We start from the raw sequence: 17,029 nt of genomic DNA on the forward strand, positions 1-17,029 counted from the left end.
TGATGTGAATAACGGTCGTGTGTACCCGGCATAGGTTTCATATGCAAGAAAACATCATTCCAAGAAAGACCTACCAGTATTTTCTGTACTTGCTGAAATTGTTCTTAGCATGGAAAATGAAAATGACTGCAGCCACCACAACCAAGGAGCGGTAAGCTGCAATATATTACCATTTTTGTTCTTGGGCTTAGCTGTCCTTTAAGAAGAAATCCTAGCACGATGCAACAATAAAACTCAAATATTTAGGAGAGTGAATTTCACAAAACATTTATTGTAAAAGTCTTTTCTATTATCCAGCTCAGAAATGATATTGTGAAAAGCGGTCTGTTTAGCTTTCATCTTTCTTAGACTTTGATACAATTTCATTTACTTGTCCAAGATCTCCAAATGACGCCGTTGCAGAACCTCTCTTGGCTGGCTTTGCCTGAAAGTACAAAATGAGAGACAGAAAATATTTCAGGTCTGTTTGCAATTTTCTAGTGCAGCTCTAAAGCGAAATTGAATGACTACGCAATGCCATTCTAGCCGCTACGTGTATTGGATCTGATGCGCCTTTATGTAATGAAACCCAATGAATTCATTTAAACATAAAGTACAGTAAATGTTTGGCTTGTTTAATACTGGTGAGCATAAAAGCAAGCCTAGCCTGACCCAACACTCATGTATTACTTGAAGGAGTAGTTGGTGATAATTTACTACATGATACATTGCAGGTTCTTACTGTCAACACAGAGAACTATTATTCATCTGGAGCAAATATACAGCATTTAGTTTTATGGAAGGAAGTGAATGGGTATCAAAATGTCACTCAATATTTTGGCAAGTAATTTTCTAGGGGATGTGACAAACACAAAGCCCGTGAGCCGAATCAGCCCACCAGGCCATTTCTTGTGGCTCTATCTACGCTCCCGCAGCTGTGGAACCCCACTCCTCCCCGCCCCTATCTGGTGTCTCAGCAGGCGGCAACAGAGAGGAGGACAGAACTCCTCTCCTAGATCCTGCCTATCTCCATGCAGCCGCGGAGAGGCTTGCCTCGACTCCACTTCCATACCAGGCACATACGCACCTTCCTGCCCAAGCCAATTTTCAGCGCTGTCGCACTTTGAATGACAATTGCGCGGTCATGCTACACTGTACCCAAACTATTTTTTTATCATTTTGTACCCACAAATAGAGCTTTCTTTTGGTGGTATTTGATCATCTCTGCGATTTATTTTTTGCGCAACAACAAAAAAAAGACCGTAAATTTTGAAAAAAATATAGTTTTTATTTTTTTCTGTAAATTGTTTTGAAAATAAGTATGTTTTCTTTTTCAATTACGGGCACCGATGAGGCGGCACTGATGGGCAATGATAGGCGGCACTGGTATGCGGCACTCATAGGCAGCACTGATGGTCACTTATGGGTGGCACTGATGGGCATGGATGGGCACTGAGGGGTGGCACTTGTTTACTATTTTGCCAATCAGTGCCCATGTTGCCAGTCAGTGCACATTTGTGGGCACTGATTGGCATCTCTTGTGCCTATTTTTTTACATGTGGATGGCCATGGGGCATGTATCTGGCCATACACACGTTGCCCCCTTCACTGGTTGTCTAGTGTGGGCATCCGAGGGGGGGCTGTGCTGATAAACAATCAGCGCAAACCCCCCCCTGTTAGGAGAGCCGCCGATCGGCTCTCCTCTACTCGCGTCTATCAGACGCGAGTGAGGAAGAGCCGATCAACGGCTCTTCCTGTTTACATTGTGATCAGCGGTGATTGGACATGGCTGATCACGTGGTAAAGAGCCTCCGCCGGGGGGCTCTTTCAGACTGACACCCAGCATCACCGATCGCCGCGGGCCCCCACGGGCACGCGCCGGCATGTTATCCTGCTGGACGATCAGTCAGGATTACACAACCACTTCCCGGACGTCAATTGTCTATTGACTGGGCGGGAAGTGGTTAATTATGCTACCAAAATTAATGTGTGCTGTAAATTGCTTCCAGCATTGCTCCAGTTTCTTCTTATTGGGGGCTGCAATTTTGCTATAGCCCAGAGCCCCTGAACAGCAGTAAATCATAAGGTGGAACTAAACCAATCGGTTGCTAACTGTCACATTTGCTTGTGTGCTCAACCAAACTGTCAAAGCATCAAATTGCTGGTGTCATAACTGATTACCTGCAGCACCATGGCAGTTGCAGATCAAACAGAAGCAGCATCCTTGGCTGTAAAGGATAGAAGGGTTTAATTCCACTTTAAGGCTGTCAGCAGATCAGCCTCTACAAACTCGGCAGTGCCTAAAGATACAGAGTAACCGAGCATGTGCAGAGCAGGGTGAGACAGTGTATTACTGGATTTGGAATGGTATAGGTACTTGTCGTTAATGTTTTCCATAGCTAAATCTGCAAAAGGGATCAGTCTGAAATGATCTAGCAGGATTTCATTTTCTGACTAAAGTTTTACTGTAACAACACTTTAAAAAAAATCAAATGGCCTCCTCCATTCTATTGTCATTGAATATTTATTGGGTTTTCATGAGCAGCTGTTCAGTACAAGACGTCAGGGAGGCTCTGCACAAGAAGCCCCAGTGATTACCTGCGATTCATGAGGTTTCCACCCGATCATATAGTATATCTGGAACGTGGCCGGTATGGAGCCGTCCTCCTCCCCGTACATCTCTATGGAAAGATGAAATGTGTTTTAGGGACTGATGGGCGCAGGATTCCAGACGACAAAACTAACTGATCAGCTGCTGTAAAAGTCAAGACATCTGGGCTGAGGCATATATGATTAAGCTGGTTCTGCAGGGAGACACAAAGATGGTCACTCCAGCCACGGTCTCTAATCAATCAGAGTCATTTTCATTCCATGGTTTACATTTTCAGAATGTGGTTATATTCTACACTCACCAACCTATTTATTAGGTACACCTGTTTATTGCTTGGTAACACAAATTGTTAATCAGCTAATCACATAGCAGCAACTCAATGCATTTAGGCATCTAGACGTGGTGAAGACGACTTGCTGAAGTTGAAACTGAGCATCATATTAAAAACTCAGTGAGAAAAAAACTGCCCCCATCATTGGTGTCAGTGGAAGGAATAGTGCCCCAGCAATGGCATCAGTGGAAAGAATAGTGCCCCAGCAATGGTGTCAGTGGAAAGAATAGTGCCCCAGAAATGGTGTTGGAGGAAGGAATAGTGCCCCAGAAATGGCATCAGTGGAAAGAATAGTGCCCCAGAAATGGTGTTGGAGGAAGGAATAGTGCCCTAGCAATGGTGTCAGTGGGAGGAATAGTGCCCTAGCAATGGTGTCAGTGGGAGGAATAGTTCCCTTTCAATGGCGTCAGTGGGAGAAATGGTGCCCTATCAAAGGCGTTAGTGGAAGGAACAGTTCCCTATCATTGGTATCAGTGGGATGAATAGTGCCCCATCATTGGTATCAGTGGGATGAATAGTGCCTCATCATTGGTGTCAGTGGGATGAGTAGTGCCTCATCATTGGTGTCAGTGGGAGGAACAGTGCCCCATCAATGGTGCCAGTGGGAGAAATAGTGCCCCATAGATGGTGTCAGTGGGAGGAACAGTGCCCCATCAATGGTGCCTGTGGGAGAAATAGTGCCCCATAGATGGTGTCAGTGGGAGGAATAGTGTCCCATAGATGGTGTCGGTGGGAGGAATAGTGTCCCATAGATGGTGTCGGTGGGAGGAATAGTGCCCCATAGATGGTGTCGGTGGGAGGAATAGTGTCCCATAGATGGTGTCAGTGGGAGGAATAGTGTCCCATAGATGGTGTCAGTGGGAGGAATAGTGTCCCATAGATGGTGTCGGTGGGAGGAATAGTGTCCCATAGATGGTGTCGGTGGGAGGAATAGTGCCCCATAGATGGTGTCGGTGGGAGGAATAGTGTCCCATAGATGGTGTCAGTGGGAGGAATAGTGTCCCATAGATGGTGTCAGTGGGAGGAATAGTGTCCCATAGATGGTGTCGGTGGGAGGAATAGTGTCCCATAGATGGTGTCGGTGGGAGGAATAGTGCCCCATAGATGGTGTCGGTGGGAGGAATAGTGTCCCATAGATGGTGTCAGTGGGAGGAATAGTGTCCCATAGATGGTGTCAGTGGGAGGAATAGTGCCCCATAGATGGTGTCGGTGGGAGGAATAGTGTCCCATAGATGGTGTCAGTGGGAGGAATAGTGCCCCATAGATGGTGTCAATGGGAGGAATAGTGTCCCATAGATGGTGTCAGTGGGAGGAATAGTGCCCCATAGATGGTGTCGGTGGAAGGAATAGTGTCCCATAGATGGTGTCGGTGGGAGGAATAGTGTCCCATAGATGGTGTCAATGGGAGGAATAGTGTCCCATAGATGGTGTCAGTGGGAGGAATAGTGCCCCATAGATGGTGTCGGTGGGAGGAATAGTGTCCCATAGATGGTGTCAGTGGGAGGAATAGTGTCCCATAGATGGTGTCAGTGGGAGGAATAGTGTCCCATAGATGGTGTCGGTGGGAGGAATAGTGCCCCATAGATGGTGTCGGTGGGAGGAATAGTGTCCCATAGATGGTGTCAGTGGGAGGAATAGTGTCCCATAGATGGTGTCAGTGGGAGGAATAGTGTCCCATAGATGGTGTCGGTGGGAGGAATAGTGTCCCATAGATGGTGTCGGTGGGAGGAATAGTGCCCCATAGATGGTGTCGGTGGGAGGAATAGTGTCCCATAGATGGTGTCAGTGGGAGGAATAGTGTCCCATAGATGGTGTCAGTGGGAGGAATAGTGCCCCATAGATGGTGTCAATGGGAGGAATAGTGTCCCATAGATGGTGTCAGTGGGAGGAATAGTGCCCCATAGATGGTGTCGGTGGAAGGAATAGTGTCCCATAGATGGTGTCGGTGGGAGGAATAGTGTCCCATAGATGGTGTCAGTGGGAGGAATAGTGCCCCATAGATGGTGTCGGTGGAAGGAATAGTGTCCCATAGATGGTGTCAGGGGGAGGAATAGTGCCCCATCAATGGTGTCAGTGGGAGGAATAATGACCTAAGGGAAAAAGGACCACATCCGGCCCGTGGGCTGCAGATTGGTGGGGTGCTCCTTCTACTGGTGCATCCTTTAATGTTTACCAGCATGTTCATTCAGGATCTGATTGATTCACAAGCCATGCACTGCTTAGTTTTACCAATGATGTCATAAGGGTAGTGCCATCAGTGTGACGGGAAGAAGAAAACAGTAAAAGGAAAACGGTTATACAAGAATATCATGTTACCTTGGTATATGGCTGCAGCTGCCGTCATTGAATCCCTGTGTAGCAAGCTTCTTCTGTTCAAAGCACAATTACTCTCCCCCATACCTAAAACACACAAATACGGTACAGATCACCATAACTGTAAGGGTGCATTTGGATATACGGCATGCCGCACGCAGATTGCTATATGTCGGGCAGATTTTGCCATGGGCATGGCGTGAAGCATTGCGATCACAGCATATAAACACCCTGGTCTGCTGCCTATTGCAACTTAAACGGGGTGGCAAAAACACGGCTCAACCGCGCATTTCTACCACTCCCCAACCACATTTCTAAATGAGGCCTAACTTACATACAAAGATGTGTTTTTTTATTTTTTACCACTGAACCAAATATAAAAATTCAAATGGAAGCACAATGCATTCACTTTCAAATACTAGTGCGGAATTTCTCTTACTTGTATATAAGAGACAAAGGGCCAGATTCACGTAGGGCAGCGGCGGTGTAACGTATCGTAGCAATTTTTCAAGTGCCTGCTTCACCAAGCACTTGCGATGAAAACTTAAGCCGGCGGCCTCCGGCGCAAGGCGGGCCAATTTAAATGGGCGTGTGCCATTTAAATTAGGCGCGCTCCCGCGCCGGACCTACCGCGCATGCTCCGTTTCCGAACTCCCGCCGTGCTTTGCGCGCCGTGACGTAATTTTTTTGAACGGCGACGCGCGTATCGTAATTCCGTATTCCCGGACGGCTTACGCAAACAACGTTATTTTTTAAATTTCGACGCGGGAACGACGGCCATACTTTATACAGCAATACGATTGCTGTGTAAAGTTAAGGCACCAAAAAAACCGACTAACTTTGCGACGGGAAACTAGACTAGCGGCGACGTAGCGAACGCGAAAATCCGTCGGGAATCGCCGTAACTCCTAATTTGCATACCCGACGCTGGTTTACGACGCAAACTCCCCCCAGCGGCGGCCGCGGTATTGCATCCTAAGATCCGACAGTGTAAAACAATTACACATGTCGGATCTTCTGGCTATCTATGCGTAACTGATTCTATGAATCAGTCGCATAGATAGAAACAGAGATACGACGGCGTATCAGGAGAAACGCCGTCGTATCTCTTTTGTGAATCTGGCCCAAAGTTTTGGGCAGCAGACTCTGTAGCATCTGGCCTTCAATCTGCTCTATTGTCAGGATAAATGTCTCCAGACTTGAGAGGTGCTGCATGCAGGTCACTCATCCGCGGGCAAACCCTGGTATGCCAGGGCAGCCAGACATTCACTGCACTCATCTAATTTTACCCCCCCACATGTACCGCGTCATTTACACAAAAAGGGAAGCAGCCATTTACCATAAAAATGTATACTTGCCTTGCAAATCTTTCATTAGTTCCAACATTCCAGGATAGTGAACCTGAATTTCATCCGAATCCTACAGAAAGAAGAAAACAAGGGAGGATTACATCACTACAACCTGAATATGCGCCTCTATTTTATTCCATGTCACATCATAGCAGTAAGTGGAAAACAATTTCCTGCTGCTCTGTCCTTAGGAATTACATTCTGGCTTTTGCAGATTGCAGGTGATAAGAGATGGGCAGCTATAAAAATGTATAGATGTGCCATCAAAATCATTTTGACCCCATAAAAAGCAAAAAGCAAAGAGAAGTTAAAAAGAAATATTAAATTCCAGCTTTCAAAGGAATTTCTCACTAAAAAGAATACTTAAAGCTGAAGTCCACTGAAATAAATTTATAGTGTTTTTTTGGGATCCCCCTAAGTAACCGCTTCAGCCCCGGAAGATTTTACCCCCTTCTTGACCAGAGCACTTTTTACAATTTGGCACTGCGTCGCTTTAACTAACAATTGCGCGGTCATGCGACACTGTACCCAAACAAAATTTGCATGCTTTTTTTCCTACAAGTAGAGCTTTATTTTGGTGGTATAATTTTTGTTTTTACTAGTAATGGCGGTGATCTGTGATTTTTAGTGGTACTACGACGGTCAGAGCGAAGACTTTTGACACTTTTTTGGGACCAAAAAAACAGCGATCAGTGCTCTAAAACTGCACCGATTACTGTGTAAATGTCACTGGCAAAGAAGGGGTTAACACTAGGTGGCGATCAATGTGTTAATTGTGTGTTCCCTTACTGTGTTCTAACTGTGTGGGGATGGGAGTGACTAGGTAGGAACAAACAATATGGCTCAACTCCTCTGACAGCACAGGGATTTGTGTTGTGACATAGGGAGTTGTTAGCTCTCGTGGTAGATGCGTTTTTGTGTAGTGAGTCCACACCAAACAGGCATATATCGTTAAAGGGCCTGGTAGCCCTCGTTTATTAACCACTTCCTGGCGGCCGTACGACTATATACAGCCGCAGTGTGGATGCCAATTGCCGGGAGGCAGTCTATATACGGCCTCCAGACACTGGGGGGGTGAGCGAGCGCCGCCGATGGCGGCGCGTGCCCGCCGCATCACTGAGATGGCGATGCGCGTGCCTGGCGGCCGCGATGTTCGCCAGGCACCTGCGATCGGCGCTTACACAGACAAAGACGTGGATCTGTGTATAAACACACAGATTCACGCCCTGTCAGGGAGAGAGGAGACCGATCTGTGTCCCTTGTACATAGGGACACAGATCGGTCACCTCCCCCAGTCAGTCCCCTTCCCCCACAGTTAGAAACACTATGCAGGGTACACATTTAACCCCTTCCTCACCCCCTAGTGTTAACCCCTTCCCTGCCAGTCACATTTATACAGTAACTAGTGCATATTTATAGCACTGATCGCAGTATAAATGTGAATGGTGTCAAAAGTGTCCGATGTGTCCGCCATAATGTCGCAGTCCCAATAAAAATCGCAGATCGCCGCCATTACTAGTAAAAAAAGAATAATAAAATATAATAATAATTCTGTCCCCTATTTTGTAGGCGCTATAACTTTTGCGCAAACCAGTCACTTATTGCGATTTTTTTTTTTTTTTTACCAAAAATATGTAGAATACGTATCGGCCTAGACTGAGGAAAAAAATATGTTTTTTTAAAAAAATTGGGCTATTTATTATAGCAACAAGTAAAAAATATTGATTTATTTTTTTCAAAATTGTCGCTTTTTTTGTTTATCGTGCAAGAAATAAAAACCGCAGAGGTGATCAAATACCACCAAAAGAAAGCTCTACTTGTGGGGAAAAAAGGACGTCAATTTTGTTTGGGAGCCACGTCGCAATTGTCAGTTAAAGCGACGCAGTGCCGGAAGCTGAAATTTCACCTGGGCAGGAGGGGGGTATATGTGCCCAGTAAGCAAGTGGTTAAATAAAGAAGAAACAAAACAAAAGTCCATTTAGGAATCCCACGCAGGGGTTTAAATGATGTTCAGAAATAACTGAAAATACTAGCCCACCTGGCTACTCTTCGACAGCACTGCTGCCATAGATGGTACCTTAAACCACCAGATCTTCCAGTCTCACAATCTTGGACGCACACAGCTTGAAGCCCTTCAACACACACAGCTTTGAACTTCTTAATGCACACAGCGACTCTTACTAGCAGCCACTGCTCCAACTCCACCTTCCTCACTTCTGCTCTCCCCAGCCCTTCATTATATGGGCTCAGATACGCTACGCCCGCACAAACTTACGGCGGGCTTGATGAATCTAGCCCAATGCTGTTGTTAAATGGTGTCTCTGTTGCCTCTTTACCCAGAGTGGAGGCACACTAATACAGGAGGTGCGTTACTGGCCAGATCACCAGGTGAAAAGAAAGCCTAAAAAAAAAGAAAACGATTGCAGCCACCACATCTAATGATTGGAGAGCTAGAAAATAATACATTTTTGGGTTTAGTACCGCTAAATGATGTTTTTTTTTATCTTTTCCCCTTAGCTTCATGCTCGTTTTGTCTAGGGGAATCGGCTAGTTGTTTTAAAATATGAGCCATACTTACCGTTTTCGAGATGCATCTTCTCCGTCGCTTCCGGGTATGGGTCTTCGGGAGCGGGCGTTCCTTCTTGATTGACAGTCTTCCGAGAGGCTTCCGACGGTCGCATCCATCGCGTCACTAGTAGCCGAAAGAAGCCGAACGTCGGTGCGACTCTATACTGCGCCTGCGCACCGACGTTCGGCTTCTTTCGGAAAATAGTGACGCGATGGATGCGACCGTCGGAAGCCTCTCGGAAGACTGTCAATCAAAATAGGAACGCCCAGTCCCGCAGCCCATACCCGGAAGCGACGGAGAAGATGCATCTCGTAAACGGTAAGTACAGGTCATATTTTAAAACAACTAGCCGATTCCCCTAGACAAAACGAGCAGGAAGCTAAGGGGAAAAAGTGTCATGTGCGGGTGAACCCCCGCTTTAAATATGTTTTTGCATCTAAATGGGCCCAAAGAGAACATGTCTAAGTGGGAGCCTGGATAAGTTCCTTATGTCTTTCAAAACCTCCCGGTTATTTCTACATCCAGCTTTCCATGGGATCTGAGAAACACCCTTCTACCAGGCTTTCTGCTGATTGGATTAGCTTCATCCTCTAAAGTCATATGCCTTGTTTCCAGGGTAAATTAAAGTTGCAGCTGTTGACAAATGAATTGTAAAATTCCTGCATTTTATCCATATTCCCAGCAAGCAGACAATTACAATAACTGGTGAAAAATGTGAAACCCGGCAAAGGTTGAAAACATCCAAGTCGTCATATTCCTACTGCAAGCAGACAGCACCACCTGTCTGTCATGTGTGGAAGTGCAAGTGATGGGCAGCGCCATGCTCAGGAAAATTCTGCTTTAATGCATCTTAAAATAAAATCTATATTACAAACATGATGTTATGTGAGGGAGGTTATTCAATGAAAGGACCTGATGGGGTAACAACCATCAGCTCCTCTTAATTCTTTTATCACTGCGGGGGGGAAGGGTGTTATGCTTTCTAGACAAGAGGAATTCTAGTGAAAGGCATTCATATCCTTTTTATTTGCTTATATGTTTTTTTGTGGACAGTTATAAGGTGTTTAGCAACCAATCGTACACAATTCAAAAATGCCAAAGAATGACAATTCTGTTATAAATATGTAAAGAAGATGTTCTCCCTGTGCCTGTGTGGTTTTCCTCCAGGTACTCTGGTTTCCTCCCACACTCCAAAGACATGCTGGTATGTTAATTGGCCTTAGTATGAGTTGCAGCTGGTGCTAGGGCTGCACGATTCTGGTCAAAATGAGAATCACGATTCTTTTGCTTAAACAAAAGATCACGATTCTCAAAAATGTAATGCCAGAACCCCCCCCCCCCCAAAAAAAAAATTAATTAATTAATAAACCTGTGATTTATCTGAAAATATGAATATATAAAAAAAGAGACCAGTGATATGTCTATAATTTTAAAGATCATATAACTCCTATGAAAAAAGCAGAATAAAACTTTGATTCTGATTTTTTCATAGGAGTTATATGGTCTTTAACATTATAGATATATCACTGGTCTCTTTTTTTATAGATCAGAAGCAGTACTGCCAGCAACCATTGGGTGGCGCATGGATACACACAGTTGTACAGAACTGTGAGAAGGTTTAATACATCAGGAGCAGTACCGCCGGCAACCACTGGGTGGCGCATGGATACAAACTACTGTTGTGAGAGAAGCTCAGACATCTATCCAGCGGCGCAGGCTGCTGACGTCGGTTTCAAAATCGGCGGCATTTGCGTTCCACGCTGGTTATGTGGAACCAGCGGTGAACACGGAAGAATCGCGGGTCATCCCACGGGGAGAACCGAGATCGCGATTCTCTCCGCGATTAATCATGCAGCTCTAGCTGGTGCTCAACATTTTTGGGAGGCGCAAACTAACTACCGGGGGGGGGGGGGGGTGTTAAGCCCTGTTCTTTGTGTCTTAGAAGCGCACAGAGTGGAGCTCAGGAGAAAGCAACTTGCTACGGTGGCACTAAGGAGGAGGATCGGGGTTGCTCTGTGCAAAACCATTACACAGAGCAGGTAAGTATAACATGTTTGTTATTTAAAATAAAATAACTTTAATCTCACTTTAACTTACCACAGTCAGCATGTTAAAACCAGCTCTTCCCAGCAGATTGCCTAGGTCATTAACAGCAGTAAATGGAGACACGTGCGGTGAAAAGCCTCCTTCCCTCTCCAACTCAGCCAGCTGTAAGGAGCAGCGGAGTTCATAAAGTGTTTCTCCACCAAACATGGCGCCAATGAACGCTCCATCTTCTTTAAGTACCCGATGGATCTAAGGACAAGGAGTTCATTAAATATTCCACACTATATAATAACAGGTTTTCTACATTACAAATGAGGACTACCCTTCTGTTTTTAAAGAGGGAAATGCGTGGGTCAGAGATTGCCAACCAGTGGTCTGTGGACCACGAGAAATTTTGGGGGTCGCAAATAAACATTGTGGCAGATGTATACCCAATGTTGTTTCTAGTGTTGTTCTCAATGCATGCTGACAGACAATACTGTCAGCACGCATTGATACTACCCTGTAGTTTTGTGTCCTGTGAACTCAGAGGGAGGTGTCAGGAGCAGTAAACATAGTGGGGGGTGAAGCAGGGGACTTCCAATGGCAGAGCTGATCACTGTGGGAGGGAGCATGGAGCTTTAAGCACGTGGCTGGATAATGAGGTGAGATCCAATGATGAGTAAGGCAGCAATGTGATGCAGATTGCGGGGGGCGCAGAGAGATGAAGCATTGTGTGTATAAGGCAGCAGTGTGATCCAGGGGGAGGGGGCAAAGAGCCAGAGCATTGTGTGTGTATAAGACAGCAGTGTGATCCAAGGGGAGGGAAGCAGAGAGGCGGAGCATTGTGTGTATAAGGCAGCAGTGTGATCCAAGGGGAGGGAAGCAGAGAGGCAGAGCATTGTGTGTATAAGGCAGCAGTGTGATCCACGGGGAGGGAAGCAGAGAGGCAGAGCATTGTGTGTATAAGGCAGCAGTGTGATCCAATGGGAGGGAAGCAGAGAGGCAGGGCATTGTGTGTATAAGGCAGCAGTGTGATCCAAGGGGAGGGAAGCAGAGAGGCAGAGCATTGTGTGTATAAGGCAGCAGTGTGATGCAGGGGGAGGGAAGCAGAGAGGCAGAGCATTGTGTGTATAAGGCAGCAGTGTGATCCAAGGGGAGGGAAGCAGAGAGGCAGAGCATTGTGTGTATAAGGCAGCAGTGTGATCCAATGGGAGGGAAGCAGAGAGGCAGGGCATTGTGTGTATAAGGCAGCAGTGTGATCCAAGGGGAGGGAAGCAGAGAGGCAGAGCATTGTGTGTATAAGGCAGCAGTGTGATGCAGGGGGAGGGGGCATAGAGCCATAGGATTATGTGCATAAGGCAGCAGTGTGATCAAGGGGGGGGGAGCAGAGAGACGGAGCATTGTGTGTGTGTGTGTGTGTGTGTGTATAAGGCAGCAGTGTGATCCAAGGGGAGGGAAGCAGAGAGGCAGAGCATTGTGTGTATAATGCAGCAATGTGATCCAAGGGGAGGGAAGCAGGGAGGCAGAGCATTGTGTGTATAATGCAGCAGTGTGATCCAAGGGGAGGGAAGCAGAGAGGCAGAGCATTGTGTGTATAAGGCAGCAGTGTGATCAAGGGGGAGGGAGCAGAGAGCCATAGAATTATGTGTATAAGGCAGCAGTGTGATCTGAGGGAGGGGAGCAGAGAGACGGAGCATTGTGTGTGTGTGTGTGTATAAGGCAGCAGTGTGATTTAGGGGGAGGGGGGCAGAGAGATGGAACATTGTGTGTATAAGGCAGCAGTGTGAGCCAGGGGGAAGGGGGGCAGAGACTTCATTCAATCTATTTCTAATAGCCAAAAAAGGTTTTGCAAACAATTCATTTTATGCATAAGCATTTTTTTTTAAAGTGGTTAGAAGCGTAATTTTTTTATTTTCAGGGAGAAGAAAAACCAAAATCAATGGATTATTACAGCAGGAACCAGTTAAAACTGTCCGGTTTTTTCTATGCCTTCAAAGGGGAGATTTCCCCTTAAAGTAGTTGTAAACCTCAGACATGAAATATGAACAAACCATATCCCTCTATAGTGTGTACTTGTCTCAATTAAGAGCACTAAGTGTAATTTCTGTCTGCTGCTTCATTCTTCTGTTATCAGCATGAGTCACTTCTGACAAGTTTTTTTCCTGACACCAAGAGGAAAAAGGTGACAGGGGAGGGATCTCCAGCTGATTGACAGCCTCAGCTCTGTTCCTGTGAGCTGTGTGAATGGGTGTGTCTCTTCCCTCCAATCCACTCTCAGAGCTCTCCTCACTGAGCTCTGCAGCGTGTAACTTTAGCTCTCCGCCCCCTGTTTTTTGAGTGCTCAGACAAGCTTTATAAATTCTGGACTTTAAACAGCTGTAGAGAAGAGAAGACTGCAGGTAAACAGATTCAACCTTTGTAGGAGGACTTGTTTGATCTCTGTGCATCACTTGAGGCCAGTCACTTCACTCAGTACTGTATATGGAAGGGTTTACAACCACTAATTTCTGTCCCACACATGAGGGGTCACTGCCACAGGAAGTGAGGGGAAATCTAACCAATGAGGATTCAGAAAGCAGTAAAAACAGAGGTTCTGAGCCTTCCTCGCCCTCTGTAAAACTTCAATTAAAAAGTTCTGGCTTGAGTTCAACCAAGTGCACATTTGGAAGATATCTTCAATAGTAAAATGTCTATTTTATGTGACTCTGAATAGCAGACGATATTTCTTACCTCATGAAAAGCTCTCGGTAAATCATTCACCCAGTGCAAGCTGTAAGACAGAAGAGTGATGATTATACAATGCTCCAGAAATGATTTATCAAATTTCCTGAAAGATGAACTGACTGTGATGTCCACAGAAAGCAGATTCTATGGGCCAGATTCTCGTACATCCGCGTATCTTTGCACGGGCGTAACGTATCCGATTTACGTTACGCCTCCGCAACTTAGACGGGCAAGTGCTGTATTCTCAAAGCACTTGCTCTGTAAGTTGCGGCGGCGTAGCGTAAATTGGCCGGCGTAAGCCCGCCTAATTCAAATTTGGAACAGGGGGGCATGTTTTATGTAAAATATCCATGACCCGACGTGATTGACGTTTTTCACGAACGGCGCAATTGGCGTCCGTGGACATATCCCAGTGTGCATTGCTCCAAATACGCCGCAAGGACGTATTGGTTTTGACGTGAACGTAAATTACGCCCAGCCCCATTCACGGACGACTTACGCAAACAACGTAAAATATAAAAAATTCGACACGGGAACGACGTCCATACTTAACATTGGTACGCCGCATGTACGCCACCATATAGCAGGGGTAACTTTACGCCGGGAAAAGCCTAACGTAAACGGCGTATCTGTACTGCGTCGGCCGGGCATACGTTCGTGAATTTGCGTATCTAGCTGATTTACATATTTCTAGGCGTAAATCAGCGTACACGCCCCTAGCGGCCAGCGTAAATATGCAGTTACGATCCGACGGCGTAAGAGACTTACGCCGGTCGGATCTAATAGAAATCTATGCGTAACTAATTCTATGAATCAGGCGCATAGATACGACGGCACAACTCCTCTGTGAATCTGGGCCTCTATCTTTATCTTACATTCTCCTAGTGCAGTACTGGGACACAAATGAAAAATAAATAAATCCGGTTGCTACAGACAACAGAATCAAATGCGGTTTCAGTTTTTGAAAAATGAGGCACCTTGTATCTTAAAACCCAACTCTGGGGAAAGTAAAACACCCCCCCCCCCCCCTGCAATGGGGCACTTGGGCTGGGTCCACACTGCTAGGATTAAATGCTTGATTGTTTTTTTGGGGGGTTAGGGTTTGTGCCACCAGGGGGCAGTTTTATGCCCACCACCCACAGACATGCAACCACGCCGCAGAAATGAAACGGCATATCACGCTTGATGGGCATTATTGCAGCTGAACGCATCCCATGCAAGTCTATGGGACCGTTCCACAACCACTTCATAAAGTGTTTGTAAACCCTTACATACCACTTTCACCTACAGGTAAGCCTAGATTAAGACTAAAGCCCTGTACACACGATCGGTTTGTCCGATGAGAATGGACCGATGGACTGTTTTCATCGGACAAACCGATCATGTGTGGGCCCCATCGGTTTGTTTTCCAGCGGTGAAAAAAAATAGAACATGTTTTAAATTTTTCCTATGGATAAAAAAACGATAGAAAAAAACGATCGTCTGTGGGGAAGTCCATCGGTCAAAAATCAACGCATTCTCAGAATCAAGTCGACGCATGCTCGGAAGCATTGAACTTCATTTTACTCAGCACGTTGTAGTGTTTTACGTCACCGCGTTTTGTCACGGTCGGATTTTTGACTGATGGTGTGTAGGCAAGACTAATAAAAGTCGGCTTCATCGGATATCCGACGAAAAAATCCATCGGATTAGATTCCATCAGATATCCGATCGTGTGTACAGGGCTTTACCTGTAGGTGCTGGAAATATCTCCTAAACCGACACAGTTTAGGAGATATTTACAAATCGCTGTACGGTGATTTCTTCTGCGCATGCACCAGAGTTAGAAAGGGCAGAATGATGTGCTGTTTCTAGCTCTGGTCATGCCATAAGTGGCGGCTCCCGTGTGCATACACAACGTCACGCGACTCTGGCCAATCACAGAGCCGGAGTACGCTGCCCCGGAAGGAAGAGGGGTGAAGAATGGACAGTCGCTGCAATGGAGGAAGACGGCACATTTCAGGCTTCTCTTGCAGGTAAGTGTCACATAATGAGCTAGTATGCGATGCATACTAGCCCATTATGCTTTACCTTTACAGGGAAACAAAGAGGAAGTAAAACCCATCAGGGTTTACTTCCTCATTAACCGCGTGCAATGCATGTGACTGCAGCAGGGTGTTGTGGCATTTCCAGGGTTAAATCAGTCAGTAAGGAGGTTACTACAGATTGCTTTTCAGAGGAGTTGCTGCCACACAATTGAATGAGCCCTTATGCCAGCCGTAGACAGTTCAGCAGGAACTGGCTGAGATTCGAACCATGTATGGGCAGGCTAAATGCACCAATTTGATCGATTGATCAACTTGGGTACAACCAGCCTGACAAGTTTTACACACGATTATCGCTAGTGGCTGGTATAGACGCTAGCAGTAATCACTGTCTTCTCCTGGCAGGGACCCCCCACCGAAAGTAGAATAATGGCTCAGCTGGAGGGATTCCCTGTGGTTCAGGGAAAGAAATTTGCTTTGCGTATGGCCTGCATTACTCAGTTCTCTGCTCCCCTGACAGGCAAATGGACTGTTCCTCCATTGTCCAATCCAAGGCTATGGTCCCTGAATTGGTCTTGAAGAATCGTTGGGGTGCAGGAGAGAAGTGGCTGTCAAAGCCAATTAAGCAGAACAAAGGAGCCTGGTGGAGCGATTTGGATACGGCCCCTTTCACACTGGAGTGGGAGGTGCGGTGGCGGTAAAGCGCCGCTATTTTTACCGCTAATTTCGCAGCGCTATTCGGCCGATAGCGTGGCGGTTTTACCCCCCTAATAGTGGCAGAGAAAACGTTAAAACCGCCCGCAATGCACCTCTGCAGAGGCACCTTGCTGGTGGTTGATTTCAATGGGTGGGAGCGGTAAAGGAGCGATATACACACCGCCCCTTCACAAGATGCGGCTAGCAGGACTTTTTTTCCCGTCCTGCTAGCGCACCGCTCCAGTGTGAAAGCCCTTGGGCTTTCACACTGGAGACACAGCAGCGGCTGTTTAGGGTCAGTTTGCACGCGCTATTTTTAGCGCAATAGCGCCTGCAAACCGCTCCAGTGTGAAAGGGGTCCAAGTAAAAGTGCTTTGCTAAGTCCTTAACAGATAAACAAACGGT

At 46.3% G+C, this 17,029-nt stretch overlaps 1 protein-coding gene across 3 annotated transcripts in view; it reads right to left on the reverse strand.

The window, feature by feature from the left end:
* Positions 1-241: 241 nt before the first annotated feature.
* NDUFAF5 (NADH:ubiquinone oxidoreductase complex assembly factor 5) overlaps positions 242-17,029 on the reverse strand; it is a 49,026-nt gene continuing 32,238 nt past the window's right edge. For all 3 annotated transcript variants that reach the window (XM_040351283.1, XM_040351284.1, XM_040351282.1), the window contains exons 7-12: positions 13,911-13,950; positions 11,250-11,447; positions 6,593-6,653; positions 5,238-5,321; positions 2,578-2,660; positions 242-424 (exon numbers count right to left, since the gene is read on the reverse strand). In XM_040351283.1, the coding sequence (XP_040207217.1) occupies positions 329-424; positions 2,578-2,660; positions 5,238-5,321; positions 6,593-6,653; positions 11,250-11,447; positions 13,911-13,950 (562 nt within the window). In that variant the 3' untranslated portion in view covers positions 242-328. The remainder of the gene's footprint in view (positions 425-2,577; positions 2,661-5,237; positions 5,322-6,592; positions 6,654-11,249; positions 11,448-13,910; positions 13,951-17,029) is intronic.

The sequence above is a fragment of the Rana temporaria genome, chromosome 4 (assembly GCF_905171775.1).
Source record: "Rana temporaria chromosome 4, aRanTem1.1, whole genome shotgun sequence".
Lineage (NCBI taxonomy): Eukaryota > Metazoa > Chordata > Amphibia > Anura > Ranidae > Rana > Rana temporaria.